The 25901-nt window shown below is 39.0% G+C and overlaps 1 protein-coding gene across 3 annotated transcripts in view; it reads left to right on the top strand.

The window, feature by feature from the left end:
- Positions 1–25901, top strand: part of LOC119790232 (disks large-associated protein 2-like) — a 53982-nt gene that overhangs the window by 6137 nt on the left and 21944 nt on the right. For 2 of the 3 annotated variants that reach the window (XM_038295686.1, XM_038295687.1), the window contains one exon: positions 1203–4756. In XM_038295686.1, the coding sequence (XP_038151614.1) occupies positions 1203–3478 (2276 nt within the window). In that variant the 3' untranslated portion in view covers positions 3479–4756. Of the gene's footprint in view, positions 1–1202; positions 4757–24849; positions 25236–25901 lie in introns of those variants that run through there. The other variant, XM_038295688.1, reaches the window with a different exon arrangement.

Genomic DNA, 25901 nt, shown 5'->3' with positions numbered 1-25901 from the left:
TTTTCCTTTTGTTTTACCAGACTAATCCTTTCATTTTTTAGGTCCGTTTTAAGAAACAAAAAGATCCCAATTTGCTAAATGCCAGATTAATGTAAAAAAAAAAAAATAGAAAGGTTTGGATACATTTCCCAAGTATTAAGTAGAATTTAACTGTGTAACTGGGATCCAGTGCTTTAGGTATTCTTTAAAAAAAAAAACTTGAGTTAGCTTCAGTTAGTTAGTATTTTGTAACAATTACCCATTCCCCCTACTGTAATGGGTGTAACTGAATCTTCTCTTTTGACTACCTTAAAAGTGTCTTTGGATTTATTGACCCTCATAATCTATTTTTTGCACAAATGTACCCACTTCTAAGGTGTGAAAGAGAAATGTTTTGAGATTCTGCTTCAGTATAGCCATAATATTCTTTCCTCCAAATGTCATATTTTTGTGCACTGGAAGGGACTAAAGAATTAAACACCTAAGCGTCACCTCAACCAAAAATCGGATGTCGCCTATTTTGCAAATGTTACACCGGTCATTGTATGCCAAAAATATGTTTTTTTTTCAAAGCATAGAAAATATCAAAAAATAAAATAAAAACATTAATAGCCTTTTAAAGTCTTATATGGCCTCTTTTATGATTTTGTTTCTTCCTTATTGCAGGGAATTTCAGTCCATGATTGTAGAGGACTTGTTTCAGTTATAAGGGTGGCTCTCTCTTTAAAACAAAAGCATTGTGGTTGTAGAGTCTTAAAATACCTTTACAGGTGTGCCTTTGGTTGTAGCATTTAAAAGCATTGCAGCATTCCTATGGCTCTTTTTAATTCTTTAAAGGCAGTTTAATAGATGTAAAACTATGCGTTTAAAGACAGTAATAGAAAGAGTTCTATGAAAATGCCTTTTTGATTTCTTTTTTCATTTAGCAAAGGAAATTTATATTTTTTTTAATGCCAACTGACCTAAAACACCTAAACAAAAAAATAAAAAAGGTTTTGTGTCTTCTTGTACAGTATATGCTCATGTCAAGTTTCAACTTCACTGAGGAGCTAATTGGAGGAATTCTCTTAAATTATTGTTTGCATTTTTGATATTTTAGATATGGCTTGTTTTGACTCATAAAATTTGCAGCATGACATAATGGTAATAAACTAAAGCACAATATCTCCAGCTGCTCACACCTGGGGTCATATTACACAAACATATTTACATTTGTCTTGCAGACAAAAATTATGTGCAGGAAGAAACTTGTTTACCTGACCAGGACAGTATACCTGAGGATTTGGATGATGCAGATGCAGCCCCACTGGCACATGATGATCTAGGCTGCCCCATCAGAAGAGACAGGTTTTACAATCAAGATAATGCTGGGGCTACAGCGAAACCATTGTCTGGACCACCTGTTTCTCCAAGCATTTTTAGATCCCCAAGATCCACTGCCCCTGAAAGACCTTCACCAAAAGCTATCCAGGCCAGCATCAAAGAATCTGCTACATTGGCTGCAGCTATCAGCATGCAATGGAAGGAAGAAGTTTCCGCCATGCGACGAGAATTGGCAGAGCTCAGAAGGGATCTATGTAAGGAGCTTCGTGCTTTCAACAGTAATTTCAACACTTTCACACAGCATTACAACACTTGGTCCCCTCAAGGTGGTGGAATGGCAACAGGAGCCGGTGCAGCGTTGAGCAAAGGAGTTGCTACTGGTTCAGGGACAGGAACAAGAGTGGGGACAGGACTTGGCAAGGGAGAAGATGCAACCACTCCCACAAATATAAGTACGGGGGGCGCAAGAGATAAAAATCCCCAGATATCTAAAGTGTCTGTAGGGATTCAGGCCAAAAGCAAAGCCCTAGTAAGACAAAGTACTGCAGATGCAGCTGTCAACTGTCCAGAGGAGGAGGAAAAGAAAGGTTCACGTCGAAATTTGCCTAAACAGCTTTCAATGGATCCAAGCATTCTAGCTTGTCCGCAGTCCATGTATGTAGAGAGTGCCATCCCTCTTTCTCTGGATCCAATAATTCCCTGCTGTAGTCGAGCAGTTAAACCAGTGTTAAATGATTCCAGTCTTTCCTCCATATCTAAGTCAGACAAAGATATTGCAACTTCATCTTCTACTCTCACAAATGAGGCAGTAATGATACAAAACACAATATCACTCTCATCAGAAAAAGTTCTCGAAAGCTCTCCAGAGTCATCATCAATGAAACAAGAAATGCCTTTCACTCCTCAACTCAAAGATAGAGGCCCAACTAATGAGTCCATTTCACATTCTAAACAATCTCACACTGATGACAGAAAATCCCAAGTTACAGAACAAACTGAAAGAGATGAGATAAAACTACCATTTGCTGTTCCTACAGTTACTGTGTCTCCACCAGAAGAACATGATTATGATGTAACAACATATCAAGAATCTTCTGATAATGTCAATGTTGACAAGCCACAACCCATTCCTCAAGACCCCTCTACAGTGTCTTTGCAGTGTCTTTCAGGAGCAGAGGAATATGATCCCTCTGATTCAACAGTGATACAATCAAAAATAACCCTAGAGTCTACATCAGACCCTCTCAATAAAGACTCTGATTCAAAATCAATGGATGCTCATGATGATATGCCTTACTTTTCAGAGGCTTTCCTCAAATGTCCATCCATAGTGGTGTCAGAGCACTTTGACGAAGACCCCCCAGTAAGTCCAACAGATAGCAGCAATAATATTTCGCCTAGCGTCTCCAGTAGTGATTTTCACTCTGAAACCCCTTCAGAGCAAGTTATACCTGGCCCAGTCTTTGCTTTTAGTTCAGCAGAGTCTCAACAAAACACTGAACCAGAATTCCAAGACACAGAGTGGCCACCTCTACCAGAACCATTGGATAATGCCCCAATTTACCATGCTGATCTGGTCCACTTTGACATTGTCATGCTAACCTCCCTGGATCAAGATGACCTTGACTCTGTGTTTATGGATCCTGAACCAGAGCCTTTCAACCTGAGTGTGGACTCATCATTTAATGTTGATGATGTTGAATCCACCCTATGCCAGTTTGATTCTCAGAACTCCCCTTTACCAGATGTTGATGCTTGTGATGATGCCTCACAATTACCTGAGGTCCTTTTTCCACAAGTCACAGTTACAATTTCCCCACCAAGTTCAGTATCTCCAGATACATCACTGGAAATAGATTTTGGACCCTCAAGCTCAACACCAGATCCTACATTACCTGATACACAACCATCATCACCAGACTTTCAAGATGTTACTCCCTTAGAGGATGTTATAACGGAGGTACTGGAGAGTGTGACTTTATCCCATGAACATATGGAAGAGGAAACCCCAGACAGTTCAGAGAGGTCCTCAATGGAGCATGGCTTCCTGTGGTACAGATGGCAGAGAAGAGGCAACAGGAGAGACTTAATACGCAGGAGTGCCAGTGTTGAACTTTGGAGTGGTAGATATAATTACAACAGTTCAGAAATCACATATGTGTCTCTCACTCTGTGAGCACATGTCTCCATCTCAGCAGACAGAATGTAGCTCAAAATAAATGTGAATTCCATTGTTTGTAGCTTACAGTGATTTGAAGTGCAATAGACTGAAAAGAGGCATCAGAGCTACTATGCCTCTGACATATTTTTGCTTAGAATTATTTGAAAGAAAGGAACTGCCAAAACAAAACTATATTTCACAGATTACAGGATACGGCAAGAATGAAAGAAAGTACTTGTGGAGGCAAATTACTAAATACTTTAAACTGTATAGATCTGATAAAGCAACAGCCGTGGTGTATTTCATCTGGGATGCTTTTAAAAGCAATGTTTCAAATATTGAACTAAGCTAATGAGAAACGCCTTTGTGCTGTAAATGGTTTTAACATCTGTTTTAAATAGACTCCTAAAGAATCTCAGCAACTCGGGGCACAAGATCTCGATAATCGTTTTAAAAACGATAGACACTTTCTCTAAACCTATTTTACATTGCTTTCCCACTTTATTATGGAGTGAACCACATATTGTTAGTTATCATATAACTATAAAGATGCACTGTTTACCATGTGAGATATTGAATGGACTTCTAATGCTGTGAAATGCTGTTTGCACATTCTTGGTGAAGGATTGACTATTGTACTGTTACAGTTGTAACAATGCAGGCTAGAGGAAAGCTGTGAAATATTATTTATCATCTAAATTGTTAAAAAACAACTCCCTCTTTAAGGTACTTGATTTTTGTTTTATTTGATAACTTAAAAAAAATATTTGATGTGCAAAAGGAAAGACTATCCTTTATTCATAAAATCTTTAAACTGACTGATTTGGTCTAAAGTTTTTAGACCAAACATATGTTTAAACTAAGAAGTTGCATTTTTATAAAGTAGTTGTAATTCATTGGGCAAAAAAGAATAATGATTCACATTATCAGCTATAATTATCAACCAGTACAGTTTAGATATGTAGCATTTTTGAATGCAAAAGCTCAAATGTTCCTCAATGCACACAAACACTTTTCCATCAAAACTACCCCACATACAGTATATACGTCTTTGCTGGACTGAAGTACACTGAAGTAAGAGAAAGTGTTGTATGTCTTTTTCAGTAAATATATTTCTAAGTGGGCAAGCAACATGAAATAAGCAAAATATGTTGGTATAAAATTGAAGTACTCCATACATTAAAGCTACAGTGTGTAATTTTCAGTGACATCTAACGTTCAGACTGCAGACCGCAGCAACATGAACATCTCCCCCCCACCGCTTCTCCCCCCCAACAGTACGGCGAGCGTTACGGGACAAAATGTCTTCCACGACGTCCGCATCACCTACCTTCTCAAGTGATGAGGTTTGTTTACATAGATAATTTTAACACTGCCATCTATTGTTCAGTACCGTCTCAGTTCATCTCTTTCAACTTGCCGTAGTAACTTTCGAGCGTTTGTTGGCTCTGCGCTGCCGTAGCGCAAAGATGTCTGCCTCCATGGCTGCGAGACCTGCTCCTATGTAATTATAAATAACGAATTCTAAGGCAACGCAAATATTAAGGTTAAGAGGCTGAGCTCGTAGATGATGATAAATAACATAGTTATGTACCGTAAATTCTCTAATATTGGCCTGTATTCCAATAGCGGCCGGGTCTCTAATAATGGCCGGTCTCGCTGTCAGAGGAGGTAAATAATGGCCGGTCTCTAATACAGGCCGGGGCTATAAACGTTTTTTCTGGGCATACCTCAACATTATACTTGTGGTAGTAAGTAACATACAAGTACCACAGCCCTGCGCAGCTGGACGACAGGCCCTGACTGCTGCCCGTCTGCGCGAGGAAGAGAACAGACACGCAGCAGAACAGGAGGAGCGCGAGTGATGAGGAGATTAAAGGGAGAGATGAAGAGGAGGAGAAAAACTGAGGAGGAGAATTAAACAGAATTGGAGGATTTTTTTTTTTTTTTTTACTTCAAACCAAGCGAGACATGGTAACTGTACTTTTTCAATAAATGAACCTAGTGTTTTATAGGTTCAAAAAGACACAAAATCTAATTTTTTTCATTCCACTGGTAGTCTGTTTTGCTCAAATAGCAATAGAGGCCTGTCTCTAATTCTGGCCTCTATCCAATAAAGGCCTGGACCGCGATGCACTTGAGTGAAATAAAGGCCCGGGCCTATATTAGAGAATTTACGGTATAATATATTACATTTCTGACTGTATATCCCTGTAATTATTACACACTGTAGCTTTAAGCAAAGCCAAACAAATTCCTTAATTATGGGGAATTAGGCAGAAGGACTGAATTCAATTCAGTTTATCTTTTTCTAGACTATCAGTGATGACTAATTAGGACAATGTGATTTGGTAAAAAATGGGGGGGCAGAGTCACTTTCAAGATATTAATAACTTTCAGGTATTTTTAGGCTTTCTAGTATATCCCTTTGAGTTTCCTTTTGTTTTTGTCAAAGTTCTTCCCTAAGTCTATCCACATTCTTTCATATAAAACGTATTTATTGTCTTGTTTTGGTTTCTTTGTGCTGGGGTCCTTTTCATGAAGCAGGTGTAACAAATTACAATTCAAATCCACAACTCTAAATTGATGCAGCCAAAAGTCAGGAACTCTGAGTGTTCGGTTTGACAACAGATGCCATCTATTAATTCAATCAATTTTAACTAGGTCCACTCAGAGTTAGACACCTACGCAACATGTATGAAAAGCCATTATCAGCGGAGCACCCCTTTGATAAGTCACCATGACAATAGGCAACAGGAAGTGCCCGTTTCACCACACTGGAAATAGAGATTTTAATGCAGAAATGCAAAAAATTTAAATAAAAAAGAAGAACGCGTTTCAAAGACAGAGAAACAGCTACACCTACATAGGAAAGGAAGATGGCGAAGGAGAAGATTGTTGGTCCAGTTAATGCATAAGTTTATGTGAAGTGGTCTTTGGCAGGCCGTTTTTACATTTTATTAAAAGCCCTCCTCTCTGTTGTGCCATTTGTAGATCACTAAAATAAGATTCTTCCTGATCATTTTTGTAGCAGAAATTTAATTTTAGAAAAATTTAGAAACATTTTTAGAAAAAAAATGTATACTATTAAGAATAAAGTTTTATATATCTAGAAAAGTTTACATATTTTAAGTGGCCGTTCTGACATTTAGCAGCTTAAAAATGTATTTATGATATCTGAAAAATATTCTCAATTTCATAGTTAAAATAATACAAATGAATCTGGAGATCTGAAATTAATTTCTGGACATCCAGAATGTCTAGAATGTTTTTTCTAGATGTGGAGAATGTAATTTTGTTTGAAATGGCCATTTAGACAAGGAAAAAAGTGTTTTTTTTTCAGATATCATAAAAACATATATATATATATATATATATATATATATATATATATATATATATATATATATATATATATATATATACAGTACATATATACATATATAGGTATATATTATGCACAAAACTACAAAAAAAATCTGACTATATCAGAAAATAAAAAAAGTGATTGGCTGTAAGCAGAGTGGAGATAGAGGATATTCTGAGTTTACTGAAAAAAGCCTGCTACCGACAAGGTTAGCTCTGGGGAGTGTTACTACAGTGACAGAAACAGAAATTGTGTAATGGGAAAAAAAGTATTCAACTATTGACCCTAGTTAAATAAAAGGAGATTGATGGATTTCACTCAGTCGGCACATTTATTCATATCTTTGCAAAGAGAGAACAGTTCATCAAACAGCCCTTATGGCACAACATTTTGCCCTGTTCTGCATTAGAAGGGTTTGTTTAACAATGGAAAAGTAGTCAGAGTCAAAACAAATTACAGACACTTTGGTTAAACAGTAACATGTTATGAATAAACCTTGAGAAAGAGTCTGATTTGTTATGGGAAGAAGCAATGTCTGGTGTACAAACACCATCCTGCAGAGAATTGTGTGGCCTTGAAAGTGAAACAGACTGAATGAAAACTTTTATAGTGAGTAAATAGGATAAATTAATATAAAATAGAAGAGAAATCTAAATTTTCTGACAACAGGTTAAAAAAAAACTATCAGAACCTGAAAAGTCAAAGTTTCCCTGTTTTCACGTTTAGACAGCTTAGAGTTTTCGGTAAACCTTGCTTCATGAAACGTACCCCCGATCATCAGACTGTACCAACATCTGGTTCGGTTATATTGTCAGCAACCCCTACAGAAATATATTTGCAGAGAATAACATTGATGTATTTAATAATAAGTTGTTATTTTAAAAAAATATAAATACATGCTGTATATAAATGATTGATAAATATTCTAACCTATCTGACTATGATCACAAACATAACAAGAGTTGTGTATTTTATAACTTAGCTTATATCTGATTGCTCAGGAATTGAAGTCTGAGAATGTAGTACCAATGAGACATAAGTGTAATTAATTGTTGAATTGTGTATCTTCTGGAAAAAAAAATCATGCACCTATTTTTACTATGTGAGACACTGAATGATGAGAATACTGTTTTATTGGTGCATGACTGATGGTGGCCTCAATATTTGTGTGCATTTCATATACCGTGCCTCAGTTTTCATCTTTGGTCCAGTTCATTTTGATATTTAGCACAATGAAAGGAGCCTCCACACCAAAAGAGAAACTGAATTCTGCTACCATTAAAGGCAACCAGGTAACTCACGGGATGTACTGTATCTGTGCTTTCTGTCTGTTTGATGGGCTCTATATGAAAAAGCCCACTCGAGTCTGTACTCTAATAAAGAGCTTTGAAACTACATTTATCTTGAGGGAGAACATGTATTGTCTTGAATAAAATATCTGTAGAGCACTTTGTGCAGGTTTTCCTAATTGAAAAAAAATTAAAAGCTTTATGAAAGGCAAGAAAGTTAATTAAGTATTAACTTTAAACATTTACAATTTGGAGTGCACCACTTTTTACCACCCTGGAGTTCTTCAGTTTTTTCTTTTTTTTCTATGAATAAAATAAAATATATGTTGTATTATTCCTTTCTTTCTCTCTAGTCCAGTTCAAAACTAAATGTCTATATTGATTAATTGAACACTTAGATATTAGTTGTTAATATCGTTTAGTTTTGTTTATTTTATCCTAGAGGCTCCCTCCAAATATGGTCATTTTCAAAATTCTTTCCAAAACGGCTGGTAGTAATAGATGCCCAACCAACATTGTTAAAACCCACAGCCTTGAGATGGAGTACCTTATGCTTCTCACTGCCAACATGCTCTGTGGAAATACTGATTTTATTTTTAGATATTGACATTATTTTCTAGGAAATAAAAAGAGCTACCTTCGCTGCCAAAATTACAAATACCTGGTTTTATCATGATTCTCTTTTATTGTCCACTGCAATCAGCTGATCTATTCTTAGGAGATAAGAGACACCAGACCCCACAGTGCAGATAAGCTGAAAGATGCTATCAAAAAAAAAAAGAAAAGAAAAATAACGTAACAAGCATTGACTATGTGTATTGTACTGTATAAATACATATTTAATGGTTTGCTATACTGTCTTATTTTTCCTTTATTAGTCTAAGGTATTCAAAATTTCTAAGAACTGCACTGTAGGTTATCACAAACTTTTAATCATTATCATTGAAATTAACAGAAGATGAGCTGCTTTCTTTGTTTGACTTTACTCTATACTCAAAAAGTTTGCATGTATTATAACACAGGCAAACTTGTTTGCCGATCTTCAAAGCAGGTCCAATTCATATTGCAGTATTTGTGTGTGTATCTACTTGAATATGCTGATTGCAATGCTAATGACCGAACTGCATAAATTTAAGTACTTTCCACTCGAAAAACGATTTATTAAAGTTCAAAACAGATTGCCTGCGCAGTTTTTACATCTTTCATTGGCATGTTTGAATTTCAAATGCAAACTCACAAACGGAAAGTCTTACAGTTGTGGCCACAAGGGAGGCATTGGTGCAATGGTAGACAAAAAAAAGAGAATCTTTTAATAAAACTAGAATAGTATTCGTGGCGGCACACATTAATGCAGTGGGAATTTGGACAAGTTTTTCTCTGTTGCAGAGAAATTAAATATTGTTTCATATTTAGAAAATAAATATTTAGAAAATAAAAACACCCTGAACATTGACAGCCATCAGAGAATGAACATTAATTGGTGTGCCAGCTTTAAGGGGGAATATCTAACTGGGAAAATAAATGTTTTTGTTCCTGGATGGTCTTAAAGGTGGGACATAAGTAGGGTTGGGAATTGAAAAGATTTTCACGATTCCGATTCCCTTTTCGATTCTATGAAACGATTCGATTCTTTATCGATTCTTTTTTCGATTCCAATTTGGGGGAAAAAGGAGAACAAACAGTTTGATTATCAGAATCAACTTTGTTTACTTAACTATTGCACAATCTTACAAAATCAACAAGATCAAGATGTCCACAGGAAATGTGAAACTGGAGTAACATCTGTGTTTAAATGAAAAATGAATACAAGAACAAACTTAATAACAAACAATGTCTAATAACAAATGATGGGATTATAACCTATTTTAAATAACAAAAAGTACTAATTATAAAACAGTAGTAGGGAAAATTAACAGTTCTTTTGCAGAAAGATGAGCATATCTGCTTTTTCTGGAAGGATACGGGATCTTTCAGGGCTTAAGGTGTCTCCAGCCGTGGAGAACACCCTCTCAGATGGGGTGGAGGAAGCCTGCACACAGAGGTAGTTTTCAGCCAGTCCAGATAGCAAGGGCAGCACATCTTGCTTGTTCCACCACCACAGTGTGGCGCTATCCCTGCAGGGGATGGAGGGCAAGCTTTTATAGAGCTGGATTTCCTGATCTACCCTCTAGGCTAAGGAAAGACGGGGCTTTGATTCACAAAGTGACCGCAGCTCGTTGTCTTCCTCCTCGAATAGTTCTTCCAACTTGCGTAACTTGCGTAAGTTGCGTAAGCTGCGTAACGTACGTAAAAAACGTGACGTAAGTCGTGCTCCCCAGAGCCGGCGCGCTAGGCTCTGTTGCTGCGGGAATCGAAAAAAGAATCGTTCAGCGAGCTGCCAAACGATGCCATGGAATCGAAAAATACGGAACCGGTTCTTAACAGGAACCGGTTTTCGATTCCCATCCCTAGACATAAGGGTAAAGTGCAAATATCTTTCTTTTATGGACACTTTCAAACTGCCAGCACAACACAACAATTATAGACATTACTCAATATCTGTTTTGTGTATCTTCTCTTTGGCTGGTTCAATGAACATTTGTGTTTTTTTTCTATATATTGATTCAACGCTGGAAAGCTTTACAAATTAATCTTGTTTTTTTGGGACAAAATAAGCTTTCTTCTTACAACTTCACACTGTGAATCAGACAACATAAACTTTAATATTTGACTTGTAAAATTTTCTTTGATCATGCTTCCCTCTGAGCTTCATCTGGCAGCAAGATTTATGAAGATCCCCCTTTATTTAGTTTTAGTAATGATCCTGCACCTGTCCAGTTTCCCAAAGTTACCAAAAGTTGGTAAAGACGAACACAGTGTAACTAAGCTTCATTGGAGGGCAAATTGGTGTTACTTGAAGCCAATCCTTAATCTATGGAGTATTTTCAAGGTGAAAGACACTAGACCCAACAATGCAAATGTCCTAAATGCTGTTATCAAAGCAGGCCTCCATTACAAGGAGCACCAACCAAATATCGAGCACTTTAAAATGAGCATACTTGTGCTGTTGTTGGCATGCAGGTAGGAATAAAGGACAGTTGAAGAGAATCAAGGCAAGGATCAAATGGTGCATTCCATTTGTACGCCAAGGTCATAAATTCTGACCTCCAGCAAGGGAAATTTAACCGCCCCAGTAAGTTTGAATTATGAGTCGTGAACTTAAAGGAAAATGGACCATATCATACTACTGTATTTAAGATTGGCTGACACTCACATCAATATTATTTAAGCATAAAAAAGGTTTAAATCTGAGCCAACCAGACTTTTGATTAGTTTTTCTGACAATGTTTCAACAAATATTGAGAAGTCTTTGTCACTTCTGTCGACTTGTAATGAGCAATCTATAGTTAAAGTGCTAGTGTTTGCTGTATGGATCAAGCCATGGGTGGGCCAAATGGTGCATCATCCTAAGCACATTCCAAGTCACATCAGTGACCAACTTGTCATCCACCTGAGTTGTTGGGGTCTTTTTTTAAGTATGGTTTATGTGTTAGGGCATTTAAGTCATTATTTTTCTAGGTTTTTGTTGTCATTACACTTTCACAAGTACAGAGCAACGAAATTCACTATCTGCATTTAACCCATCCCCTTGGGGAGCAGTGGCCTGCCATTGTGTGGAACCAGTGGAGCAGTGTGGATAGGGTTGGGAATTTATAACATTTTCATTATTCCGATTCTCTTATCAATTCTGTGAAACGATGACCTTGGTAAGTGCACGGTGACATTCGTCCACCTTCGCCTGGGACGTTCTATTTCTTCCTGCCCCAGCAAAAACAGAAGGCAGTGAACGGGAGCTGCCAGCCGCTGAGCCAGCCAGGCTACCCGTCTCGTCACAGTCATCTAAATCTAATAGAGAAGGCATCCATTAATTGAAAAAGCATTACTGTACAATTTCGGGAAATAAACTCATCTCCCCCTGATTTAAATGCATGAGCATCACCTTTCTCTTAATAACCCAAAGAAAAGTAGGAAACTGGTTTATTTTCAGAAATGGCATATGATTTACTAGGAACAGCATTAAGCACAGCCAGTGATATAAACTAGCTTTTTACCAACAGAGTTGCCTTCCACGTTGGTCGTAATTTTAGCTTCTGTCCGGAAGCATCAAAAACATGGCATTGGTTTAAATGTATGCCATGTTGTGTGCATAGGTGTTTCTGCATGTTGGATGTATTTCCTCCCGCGGATGTAAATGCCAATTTACAAGAATTGCACAGCGCCTCGTTGTCATCATTCTCTTCCTTAAAATGAAGCAAAACTATCAATCGCTTTACCCGATGGGATGCCAATTTTTGGTTTTGCTTTTATAGAGCAGGGCAAGCCAACACATACTCCTTTACGTCTCTGTGGAGAGTGGGCCACCAGAAGCGCCTGGAGATGAGAGCAACTGTCCTACTCACTCCTGGATGAGCGGAGAATTTGGCGGCATGCATCCACTGGATAAGACGGGACCTGACAGAAGATGGGACATATGTACGGTTAGACGGACCGGTACCTGGATCTGGTTCAGTGGCTAGGGCAGAGTTGATGAGATCCGTTATCTCCCAGTTGACCACTCCTACGGTACATGAAGCTGGGAGGACAGGTTCAGGTGTCTCTGGATGATCGACGGAGTAGAGACGAGAGAGAGAATCGGGCTTCACGTTCTTGGATCCGGGTCTGTAGGAAATGATTAGATTGAATCGTGAGAAGAAGATTGACCACCTGGACTGGCGAGGATTAGCCTGTTTAGTTGACTGGATGTAAGCCAGGTTTTTGTGGTCTGTCCACACAAGAACCAGGTGCTCAGCTCCCTCCAGCCAATGCCTCCATTCTTCCAACGCCAGCTTAATAGCCAGGAGCTCTCGGTCACCCACGTCATAGTTCTGTTCAGCAGAAGAGAGCCTACGGGAGAAGAAAGCACATGGATGTATTCTTTGATCTGAGTCGAGCCTCTGGGAGAGAACAGCTCCAACACCGGAATCTGAAGCATCCACCTCTAGGATGAACTGTTTTGCCGGATCAGGTTGAATAAGTAAAGGTGCTCTGGAAAACAAGGATTTTAGTTTCTCAAATGCTGCTTGAGCCTCGGGAGTCCACTGAAAAGTTTGTTTAATGGAAGTCAGAGAGGTTAATGGAAGGGCGGTTTGACTGTAGTTCCTTATGAATCGACGATAGAAATTAGCAAACCCTAAAAACCTCTGTAACTGTTTTCGGTTCTCAGGAACACGCCAGTCTAAGACTGCTTTGATCTTGTCCTCTGAAGGTTTTACCTGGCCGCCCTCGAGCACAAACCCCAAAAAGGTGACTGAAGGTTGATGAAATTCGCACTTCTCGGCTTTCACAAACAGCTTATTCTCCAGTAGTCTCTGTAAGACAAGACGGACATGTCTCTTGTGTTCATGGATGTCCTTGGAATAAATGAGAATGTCATCAATGTACACAAAAACAAACACGTTGAGGAAATCTCTGAGAACATCATTTACTAGGGCCTGGAAGCAGGCTGGAGCGTTTGTTAGACCGAAGGGCATCACCAGGTATTCGAATTGGCCCAAGGGTGTCTTAAAGGCAGTTTTCCATTCATCGCCCTCTCGTATCCTAAGGAGATGATAGGCGTTTCTTAAGTCCAGTTTGGAAAACACTGTAGCACCCTGTACTGGTTCGAAAGCAGAGGCGAGAAGAGGCAGTGGGTATTTGTTTTTAATTGTGATCTGGTTCAAACCTCGATAATCAATGCAAGGTCTCAGGGAACCATCCTTCTTGCCCACGAAGAAGAAACCGGCGCCCAAAGGAGAGGAAGAAGGACGGATTATTCCAGCAGCTAATGATTCGTTGATGTATTTTTCCATAGTTTCTCTTTCGGGTTTGGAAATGTTATACAATCTGCTGCTAGGAAGAGGAGCACCAGGTAAAAGTTCAATGACGCAGTCGTATGGTCTGTGGGGAGGTAGGGACGTCGCACTGACCTTACTGAAGACGGGGGCTAAATCATGGTACTCAGAGGGAACTGAAGAAAGGTCAGGAGAGTCCATCTCCCCCCCACCTCTAGGAGACCCCACCATAGGGGCAGCGGAACGAAGGCATGTTTCGTGGCACGTAGAAGACCATGATTCCAGGAGACGTTTAGTCCAGTTAATGTGAGGGTTATGCTTCTCCAACCACTCGAACCCGAGGACCAGTGGGGAACATGCAGAGGGAAAAACAAAGAAAGTTATTGTTTCTCGGTGGTTACCTGACAAAAGTAGCTCAAGGGGCTGGGTTTGATGGGTAACACGATGGAGTCTTTTTCCGTCTATGGCGGACACGCTGAGAGGCTGAGAGAGGGGAACGGTTTTAATCTGGAGTTGCTGGACGAGGTTAGAGTCGATTAGGTTACGCTCACAACCTGAGTCGATGAAAGCGGAGAAAGAGAGACTTTGGTTATCACAGAAGAGTGTAGCTGGTAGCAACAATCGAGGAGATTTTTTAGTGTTTATTTGGCCCGCCAGACTCCTCAGATCCTCTGGCGGGCCCCGGCTTTTGATCTTGCCGGGCAGGAGGCGATGAAGTGTCCACTCTCACCACAGTAGATACACAGTTTACTTAAGAAACGCCTCTGTCTCTCCTCAGGAGTGAGCCTAGTATGTCCCACCTGCATAGGTTCGAAATCCCTTTCGCCTGAATGAGAGGCCTGAACAGGCAATGGTAGAGACTGGGGCTTAGACCTCTGAGTGGGCATCTGCTCTGTAGAGGGAGAACAAACAGTCACGTTATGTGAGGCAGAAGAAAAATTACTCTGCTTCCTAGAACTGTTTCTGGCTCGAATTCTGTTATCTAGTCTGATGGAGAGGCGAATTAAATCTTCGAGGGAGGCAGGTTCATCGAGGGTTGCGAGTTCATCTTTGATCTGTTCGTTTAAAGCCATGAAGAAGGCACCTTTCAAAGCGCTTTGGTTCCATCCGGAAGCTGCCGCCTTAACCCGGAAGTTAATTGAGAATTCAGCCACCGAAGAATTACCCTGTTTAAGGTTGAAAAGAGCTCTGGAATCAATAGTTTGGTCAGTCTCCTGGTTGAAGACCTGGGTAAATTCAGCAATGAAGTCAGAAAAATGGCATCTTAAACTGTCGTCAGTGGCAAATCTTGCCTGAGCCCATTCCAAGGCTCTTCCTGTTAACTGAGAGAGAATGAAAGTTATCTTCTTGTGATCTGTGGAAAAACTACCAGGAGAGTTCTGAAAGATCAACCGGCATTGGAATAAAAAACCTTTACAGTCTTTCATGTTACCGGAGAATTTCTCTGGGAGACTAGGATGGAACTCTGATGACGTCACAGGTTGTGACCTCGGGGGCAGGACTGGACCCGGAAATGGTTGCTGTACGGATGCTGCATTAGCGCTGTTTATGAAATTTGCACAACTCTGTAGCATTTGGTTATGAGTTCCAACTAAATGGTATAACTCACGGAGCGTTTGGGTTTGTCCTTGTAGTTGAGCATCCTGCTCCTCCAAACGACGGGTGAGGTGATCTGCTGGGCCTTGAGTTTGGCCGCAGTGTTCTGTCATGATGGGTTCTCAAATGGAGACCCAGTAATGCAGAACACCACTGACACAAGGATGGAAAGTTTAACAGTTTATTAAAGCACTACAGACAGAATGTACTGATTCAGGTTCTGGTCTGGGTTCTGGTTCACCGGAGTCTGCGAGGGAGACAGCACAGTTAGTGACTGCTGACAGGGTTTGATTTCCACAGGTTCACTGATTGTACCTTGTGGGTTCTTGAGGATTACTTTGGGAGAGTCACTGTTGGTTCTGGAGAAGAGTTTATCAGCAGAGTCCGTTTGCTGCTTCAGCGTCTCACGTCTAGCTTGAGCAGACCTTGGCTTAGGTTTCCCAGCTCTAGTCCAGAGCTGCTTGGAGGTTCTCTGAGAATCTTCAGGGTTTGGCTCTGAGGGTCGGCTCGGCAGGTTAGCTCTTCCTGAGCTTTCACAGAGGAGGCACGGGTTTCCTAGAAACACAGAGACAGTGGTTAGAATCCAACCTGGATTCAAAGTCATGGAAATACAACAAAGATCCAGGCTTTAGCGCTGACCAACTGGAACAACACTGCAGCGTTGAGGCAAGGTCTGAAGACAGCTTATATAGTGGATCCTCTGATGATCTAGATGAGCTGCAGCTGTGCAGGAGGCTCCCTCAGAGGATCCACGGCGGACTCTGCTGGAGAAAGATGGGATTTTCTCCAGCTCCCAACCAAGAACACAAACATGCTGGGAACATGCTGGCCAAAAACTAACAGAAGAAACAAATGGTAAATGGCATGTACTTATATAGCGCCTTTATTCAAGTTAGGAGACTTGACCAAAGCGCTTTACACTACATTCATTCACCCATTCACACACACACTCACACACTGATGGTGGCAAGCTACATTGTAGCCACAGCTGCCCTGGGGCTCACTGACAGAAGCGGGGCTGCTGTATACTGGCGCCACCGGGCCCTCTGATCAACACTAACACGGAGCAGAAAACTGTCTACTGTTAGCCTGTTCTTGTGCTAAAGGAAAACTAGCTTCTTATTCTTTCATTTCCAACTTTGACTTCTCCCTCTGGGGGTTAGGAAAAATTCACAGAAAAGCCACACCTTCTTAAAAACTGCATGGTTCAAAGCGCGAGAAAAGAGTAGCGCCTTTTAGTCCAGAAAATATGGTAACTTCATATTGTAGTTTCTAAGATACTCAGATGCCTTTTCCCCAAACATACCAAGGAATTTCAAACCATAAAAAATACTTCGGGGAAAAGTGGTTAATCCCAAAGACAGAACACCCAAACCAAAGCTAAGCGGTAGTGTTTTTGTTGTCACGTGCATTGAGGACTGTACAGCCTCCTATATTGAAAAAATCAAACAATTACACAAACAGTAAGAGCAGCACAAGAGAGCACAATTTGACTGTACATTTCAAGAAGAAATGACAAGGCAAATCTTTCATGACCAAAATGATCAGATTTTGGACCGAGAGGACAGATGGTTTGAAAGAATGTTGTAAAAAGCCGTCTTTTTGAAAAGAGAAAATACATCACTGAACAGAAGGGAGGGGGATTGCGGTTTCACCCTTTAAACGTCTCCAGTTCAGTCAGGGAACTCATCCCAAAGGTATCACATAAGCACATTTATCATGATTCAAATGGCCTAAGCATTGTCCATACACAAAAAAAGAACAATAAATCAGGTGTATTACAGGTTGGTCATCTATTTGCAACTCACTTGGATTTTGCACAGGAGAAAGGATCTGCATCAAAAAGACCTCAGCACTCCAACTACAGATTGCTCTGGTGTAAGCCAAAGGAATTGACAAAGATTGGATAGGTGTCACATTGTCAGAAAAACTAAACGAAAGTCCGCTTTCCCCCGTTTGAAGCCTGTTGTTGTTGATGGTAATTTTCTACTTAGAATGTAAGGTGTCATCATTACTCAATTAAGTACTTAAGGTTACAACGAATAAGAATGAAATTCATAAAGTGGATGTTAATGTGTTGGTAAAAGTACAGAATGATTATTAAACTTAGCAGTTTTAAAATCTAACTGTTATTGCTGGTTAATTTATTTATTTATTCAAGCTTTCTACTCAAGTTGGTAGTAACTCTTTTTGAAATTCTAATGGTTGTAGTCAGAAAACATCATGCCCAGTTATTAACTTACAATAAAGCAGAGTAGTTACAACTGAAAAATGAATGAAAATATTTTTTTTGTGTGTGGTGTGTTTGTTATGATTATGTATAAGTATTCTATTAGCAATGTGATATTGCAACCTGCAATAGCCAGGGTCACCTGGGTTTGTTGCTGTCATTTGATGTGGGGACAACCTGATCTCCACTTGACACATGAAGAAGCATGTTGGTTTTTTTTTACTGATACAATGCTGAGAGATTTAATTGAGTGCTTTCCTTCTGTCATCACACAGATTTTTGATTGCATCATCTTCCAGCACGTTCTCCTAAGTTTAATTCTAACATTAACTATATTACTAAAATAAGAAACTATGAATGTTTTGTGCCTTCGCAAATTTTCCCACAGCGATCTATCTGCTTGACAGGGAAGGAATTTGCTTGAGTAGAGGGTAAGGTGAGATGCAAATCAACCAACAGCATAAAGATGCTTATACTATGTGCAGCTTCAAGGTGGTACTTAAGTTTATCATAAATTAGTTGAGACAAGGTTCAAAAGTTAGATTCTAACTGTTAAAGAACATCTTGAGCAATTTAGAAGAGTTAAGAACTTTGCAAGAATAATTTGCAACGTAATTGACTGCAGTTTTACTGCAAACAGTGTTACTTTTCAAATTTTCCCCAGTCGTTGGAATTGGACAAGATAGCTTAAACAATGACTCATCCAGGCTCTGCCTTATCTGTTGGCTATTTTTTAAGGTACTTTGTTTATTATTTTAGTCAGCAGTGCTCATGATTTTGTCAATAATGCAGTCCACTGTCTATCTTTTTACTCTCCCTCTAGGTTATTTGAATGTCCTTAAAACCAAGCTGTCTTAGAAACAAAAAGCTCTATTTCTTTTGCGTCAACAAATAGAAACGCAGGTGTGTGTGTGTGTGTGCACCGCCACCAGCCTTAAACCTTACCCTTGTGTTGGTTTATAAGATAGACCAGATACAGTACAGTAGTAGTTATTAATAATGTCCCTACTTTCCTTGATGGGCCCTAGGCTGGTCCCCTAAGATTCCTTTTTTTAAACATCAATCTTTGTACTAAAATATTCTTTCTGTCATGATTTGTAGACATTAAGATCTAAAGAGAAGCGTCATCTCTTGGTCAGACCCTGTAATTCAGTTAAAGGGTGGAATCAGATTAAAAAATATGCCTGCCTAGGAGGAGGGAGTCATTCCAGTGGCTGAAAGTTTGCTGCCATTTGGCTTCCGTTTGACTGGGAACGGCCATTTTGAATGGCTGCTACTGTAGGATATGGAGAGGTCTTAACTAAAATTGAGTACTTGAGTTCCCATGTTTATGTCTTATTTTAAACAGAACAGTTATTAGATGTTGGTGTTCTCTTTTACTGAAGATAAAATAATAAAAGGAGATCATTAAGATATTGTTTAAAATAAGTACTTTATTTTTAGTCCTAGAACTTTTTACATTTATTTCAAGTTTCTACCACAAATTTTTACAGTTTTTTGTGTTATTTTAAGATGCCAAGAAACAAAAAGTGATGTTCATTTTTTAAGTTGAAGGAAAATGATGTATAGGTTCTTAAAATTACTTACAAAAAAGTGTTACGTGTATTTATATTCCTGATTCTGGTCAGCTAGTCAAGCTCTTCAACAGCAAACTCATTTATCTGTATTGTTATCAACCTTGCTTTTTGGATAGATATATTATCATGTATGAACAGTTCGTCTCTGTGCAAATCCATCCCAACAATGTTTGGAGAATATTATTGTTAGACAGAGATGGCAAAAGTACTCACTTTCCGTACTTGAGTAAAAGTACAGATACTTGTGTTAAAAAATACTCTGGTAAAAGTGGAAGTACTGATTAAACTTCTTTACTCAAGTAAAAGTAACAAAGTACAGGCTTGTAAATTTACTTAAAGTATAAAAGTAAAAGTAGAAACCACTTTTTTCATGCCGTTACCTACATTTTAAATGGATGTCTGCCAATAGGACTAGATCTCCTTTGTGTTCATTTTCAATAATCTCGTCGTCCATGCTACTATGCTAACGCCACCGCCACCAAGCTGCAATGATTTGCCGCCAATGAATACCGCCGAATCTGTCGATTCATCTTGTAGTGGTGCGTCAAATGCAACGTAGATTCCCATCCAATTAGATTGAATTATGTATTGATGACGTGAAAAATAATAACGGTAACTCCATTGAAATGATTCAAAACTAAAGTAACGAGCCAATTTTTAAAAATGTAAGGAGTAGAAAGTACAGATATTTGTGTAAAAATGTAAGGAGTAGAAGTAAAAAGTCGCCATAAAAATAAGTAGTAAAGTAAAGTAAAATTATCAGAAAAATCTACTTGAGTATAGTAACGAAGTATTTGTACTTCGTTACTTCCCATCTCTGTTGTTAGAAATGTACTAGTATGCTAAACCCTTAGCATATGCAGGGTTGACAGCTGAGTCGGATGCAGGAGTTTGCCCTGCAACCAGAGGGTTGCTGATTCAGGCCCCAGGGCAGCTGTGGCTACCACGTGGCCCACCACCATTAGTGTGTTAGTGTGTGTCAGTGACTGAATATATCAACCACAACCACACATACATACAGCGCTATATATGTGCAGGATATTTATCAGCTATTGAAATGGAAATAATAAATAAAGAATGTCTGTGAAAATGTTTCCATGTCTTTCCACAGTCCTCTAAACATGCATACTCTATTTGTACATGTTGAGTAAAAAATTCAGGTTTTGTCTCATCTTAGCAGAGCACCTTCTTGTGCTCACACCTAAGGACAATTTAGAGAAACCAATTTTGGACTGTGGGAGGAAGCCGGAGTACCCAGAGAGAACCCATGTATGGTCAGAGAGAACATGCAAACTCCATGCAGAAAGACCCCTGGCCGGGAATCAAACCCAGAAGCAAAGTCCTAAACAAAATCCAGAATAACCAAAATCCAGGAGATATTAGGGAAAACACACACAAGGGGCAAAAAAAATGATGTGACAAAGACCAGGCTAATCCGCAGATTGGGAGCAGATGTGAACAAAAGAATGGAATAGGAAGGGAGCCAGGGGAAGGAGACTGACACAAGAGGGCAACAGAGGGTAAAAAAGAAATACATAAACACTCAAATACAATCAAAAATGACTAGAATAAAAAAATAAAACCAATGAAAATTCATAGAGAAAACAAACAGAACCAAAACCATGACACAGCTCATATTTATTGTACAAGTGCCCTTTTGGCAGAATTCTGACTGCAAACCTTTTGGTGGGTTTTCTCTTTCCTTTTTTATAGCATCAGCCAATCACATCTTTTAGAATGTAGTTTTAAACATAGCAACTGGTTAAACCACAACTCCTCAATATGATAGAAATTGCTTTAAACTCTTCACTAAGAGTCACTTTAAGCAACTATCTAGATTACTCTTAAGCTCTGAAATGACTAAGAATGGATGTTAATAGAAGCCCTAGGCTCCTAATTTTGTCCAAAAAATGCTGCCAAGGTGTTCTGGCACAGGAGGGATTCATGTAGCTCAAATGTGACTTGAATGAGGAGGGGAAAGCAGCTGTTACCCTACTAAGGAAGGGTGATTGTCCCTGTTGCTAGACGCTAAGCAAATTTAAAAAACAGAAGAAATGTCTTCCTAGTAATCAAAGGGGAGAAAAGCAATAATTGAATTTAGACTGGATTAAGAAATGTGTCATGATGATGCACTGCAAAAACATTCTGAAAATGGGTAAAAATGCTTTAAACAAGTGTAATTACCTTAAATATGAGCAGGAAAATAAGATGATCTGCCAATGGAATGAGCATTTTTACCCTTAAAATAAATTAGATATTATGCATTTGAAATAAGAGACTGTAGTCTTTTTTTCTTATTTTAAATGTAAATTGTCTTGTTCCATTGGCAAAGAGTCTTACTTACCTGCTCAATTCAAGAAGAAATGCACTTGTTTTAAGAAAAATTTAATTAGATTTATATTTTTTGCAGTGTGAAACCTATTAAAATTATATGACTGTCACACAGCATCAAATATTTGTATGTAGCTTATCGATATGCTCTGTTATATTGGATTGAGTTTTTATTCTGAGTGTTCCAAACATTTAAAGGACATTTCTAGGAGAAATATATAGTGTTCTATATTGCTTAGAATAGAAGCCCAGATTTGTGGAGTGCAAAACTAATAGATTTCTCTGTAGGGAGCTGGGCACTCCCTTAGAGATAGGGTCAGGAGAGCCACTTCTCCTCCACATCGAAAGGAATCAGCTGAGGTGGCTCGGACATCTTTTTCATGAGCCCTGGACGCCTCCCTCGGGAGGAGGCCCAGGGGATGACCCAGACCACACTGAAGAGGTTACGTCTCTCAGCTGGCCTGGGAGTGCCTTGGACTCCCCCAAGCAGAGCTGGGGGAGGTGTCTGGGGAGAGGGAAGTCTGGGAGTCTCTGCTGAGGGTCCTGCCCCAACAACATTATTCCGGATAAGCAGAAGGCGATGATTACTAGTACAATTAGTAGTTGTCCAACCAACATATTCTCCTCCCCCTAAACTGTGAATCTTTGAGCTCCTATGTAATTGCCTTTTTTCTCGGATTGATGCCCTCTCTGCCCACCCAGTTAGTTTAATTAGAAAGATATTGCTTTTGATAGATTCAACATCAATATCTTAGATTTCCAAAGTTTTACAGTGACGTCCACAGTGTTATTACAAATGTACTGTATGCTACCCGTTTTAGATTTTTATGCCTGAAGGTTTTTTAAACTGTTATCATTTTTTCTTTCTACTTCAAAATGCTATATTTCTTTCTTTTGGTCTATATAATACATTTACCTAAAAGCACAAAAGTTTTACAGTTGGATCATAATAAAATAAAATAAGGTAAAGTCCACAGGGAACATCATCGCTTAGCACTGTGTATTCTATCTCCTTGTGTTTTGTTCAGAGGGATTTGGTCAAATCAAGATACTGAGCAAGCATAGACAAGCTGTCTTCATCTAAATGCTGCGCTGTACTGTCCCTTACAACAAGGACCACAAGAATTATGACTACCCTTTGCATTACTTGCTGGCTCATAATGACTCTATTTTGGTCCTGCTGAATCATGCCCTGAAAACAGGTCATTTCTGTCCTCACTGGATCCCTCTACACTCCCAAATTTATTCTCTCAATCCATCAAGAAGGCACAAACACCCTCAAACACATACCCACTAAAATATGTGATTTAAGAACTGAGAGCAGAGACTGTACTATTGGCTTTAGAATATGGATGAACAAACTTTGTTAGTTTTAATTTTTTATTTTTACTGTAAATAAATGCAAGGTTAATTTGCAAAATAAATAAAATTAATAATCTTTGCTTTTCACCAAATTTGTTGGTATTGCAATAACGGTGTTCAGGCTAAACTCTTTAGGTTACAATACTATTAAGTTTGCACCACAATGTCTTTCACCTTATTAGACTACTAAAATAGTTTTAGGGATTTTTTTTCATCTGTAAAACTGAATAAAAAAAAAGACTGAGTTCATTGCATCCTAAATAAATTAAAATAATGAACCTTCTATATAATCTTTCATGGGCCTTTTTCTTTCTTCCCTGCTATTTTTCTTTGCTAAGAGTGAAGAAACTTCACAGTCTTTAAGCTTTGATCAAAAATGCATGAAGCACACTTGTGCTCTAAATGTTTCAGGATGTAACTGCGAGAGCTCTTCTCTCCGGCTTTCAACCCGAATATGAGTCAAACTGCAGAATATGTTTGTAACCTATTCATCAAACTATCATTCTTCGGATTAACTCCAACCTCTTATTTGCATTTAAAAAAATAATCCTTCTTCTGTCAGCAAATGGATGGAATAAGAGGACAAGAGTTGTCAGCTTTCTGTGGGCAGGATTGTCCTGACATGAGTGCTATTTATTGCCTCTCTGATTTTTCACCATCTTTCATGCTTGCCCAATGTTTCATACTAGTTTTTTTTCTTTACTCCCTGCACTTTTTTATTACTATTAAATACTTTATGATCTTTCCAACAATTCATTTTCTTTAATAGAGTATTGAAGTACCAAAAATATAAAGAAAAGGACATTCATATTTTAGAAAAACACCAGTTATACACAAAACACTCATCAAGAAGCTGTGTTTGTACATTAACCGGGCACAAATAAAGTTTAACTTAATAATGATTCATACATTTGCTTTTTCTTAGTAAATGCAACAAATATGATGTTGCAGAAACACAAATCCATTGAACAGCAAAGGTAAAGTGTAGATTTCTTAAATCGTAGAGCTTATCTTTAACATTTGTCAAATAGATGTGTTTTGCTATTACATTCAAGTAAGCGTTCATACAGTCGTAGCCATTCAAAATTTCCCCACTTTCCTTGATGGGCCCTTGGCTGGTCCCCCTCAGTTCCTTTTTAAACAGTAATATTTGTACTAAAATATTCTTTCTGTGTTGATTTGTGGACATTAAGATCTAAAGAGAAGCGTCATCTCCTGGTCAGACCCTGTAATTAAGTGAAAGGGTGGGGTCAGAGTAAAAAAATATGTGAGAGGGTGTCACTCCAGTGGCTGGAAGATTGAGGGGATTTAGCTGCGATTTGGAGGGAAATGAGCTGCCATTCGGCTGGCGTTTGACTGAGAAGGGCCATTTTGAATGGCTGCTACTATAACATATTTCTGGATCAAATCTGATGCAGGCTAGTTGTCACTTTTAAATAGGTTCTTTTTCTTTTACTTGGAGGTTTCATTCCATTTCCCTTGGTAAAATGTGGAGAAATACCATTTGTAACTGAAAAGCTGCAATTAATATTTTTATGTAGAAATCTATGCATATCAACGTTGAGACTGTTTCAAAATTTTTGTTAAAAATAATCTCTAAAGAGGGGTTTACAAAATATCTAGCACAGTGGCTTACAATTTGGACATGCCTTCTGAGTTTTTTCAGTTGCTTTTACGTTCGCTCCAATCACATTATTAAGGTCACATAATTAGTTACAAAGTGTAGCTTGTTGTAAAATGATTTGATAATTACCTTTAACAACCGTGTTCCCATATTGTTTTTAGCCATCACCTACACACCAAGCTACAAGAAGGCCCCTCCTCCAGTACCGCCTCGCACCACGTCTAAACCACTCATCTCAATCACCGCCCAAAGCAGCACCGAGTCCACTCAGGATGCCTACCACGAGGGACGGCACCCCCACGACGGCCTATGGGCCCCCGATGGCCTCACCCTTAGCCTGACGCCAGGCAGGGCCCTCTATAACTCCACCGACAGCCTGGACAGCACCAAGGCCGTGACCATAGCGATGGAGGCAGCAGGAATCATGGCAGGGAAAAGGCATCCATCCACAGATTCTCATAGTTCCGTCCTCACCTGTGACAAGGCAATTCTGGTGTCCAAGGCTGAGGAGTACTTGAAAACCCCTCGATCCTCGATAGGAATACAGGTCAGTCGGGAGATAAATGTGTTCAGTATAAACATCCCTCACATGATCACAGGGGTCTTAACCCTAAGTTATGCAGTTTTTTTTTAATCCAGAGAACTGAAACACAATTCAGAAGGGAAACTGTGCTGTCCTCTTTGCAGCTAAAAATAGCAAGAGTGAGTCATCTCACTGCAAAGCATTTAATTAAAATTCAATGCATGCTGGAGCAGCTTTGGTTGAATGGTAGTAAACTCATTGTTTCATTCACTCCTGCCTCGTCAGAGGCACCCTTTCCATGATTGCTTCCTACCAAATGCATTATTTCTACTTTTTTTTTTTTAAGTTGTATGTAATCGTGATCTCTTGTTCTAGGGGAAAGGTTTGAAAAAAACATCTCAGATTGTCACTTTCCTTCTGTATTAGGCTTGTATTTAACAGTTGTAGAGGACTTAAAGTGTTACTTTATAGATACTACCAAATGGTGTACTATTTACTATAGACGTGCCCAGAGTCTGTCCTTGAGGGCCGGTGTCCTGCAGGTTTCAGAGGTTTTCCTGTTTTAGTACAGCTGATTTGATGATTGAAGTCCAGCAAAAGTCTGTTAATCAGAAATCAAGGAAATGCATCCATGGGGTAGAGAAATCTCTAAAACCTGCAGGACAGTGGCACTCAAGGACCAATTTTGGG

The sequence above is a fragment of the Cyprinodon tularosa genome, unplaced genomic scaffold (genome assembly GCF_016077235.1).
Source record: "Cyprinodon tularosa strain WSP-4 unplaced genomic scaffold, ASM1607723v1 ctg359, whole genome shotgun sequence".
NCBI lineage: Eukaryota > Metazoa > Chordata > Actinopteri > Cyprinodontiformes > Cyprinodontidae > Cyprinodon > Cyprinodon tularosa.
Note: the sequence above shows the minus strand (reverse complement) of the source record. Positions and strands in the feature narration are given on the sequence as shown.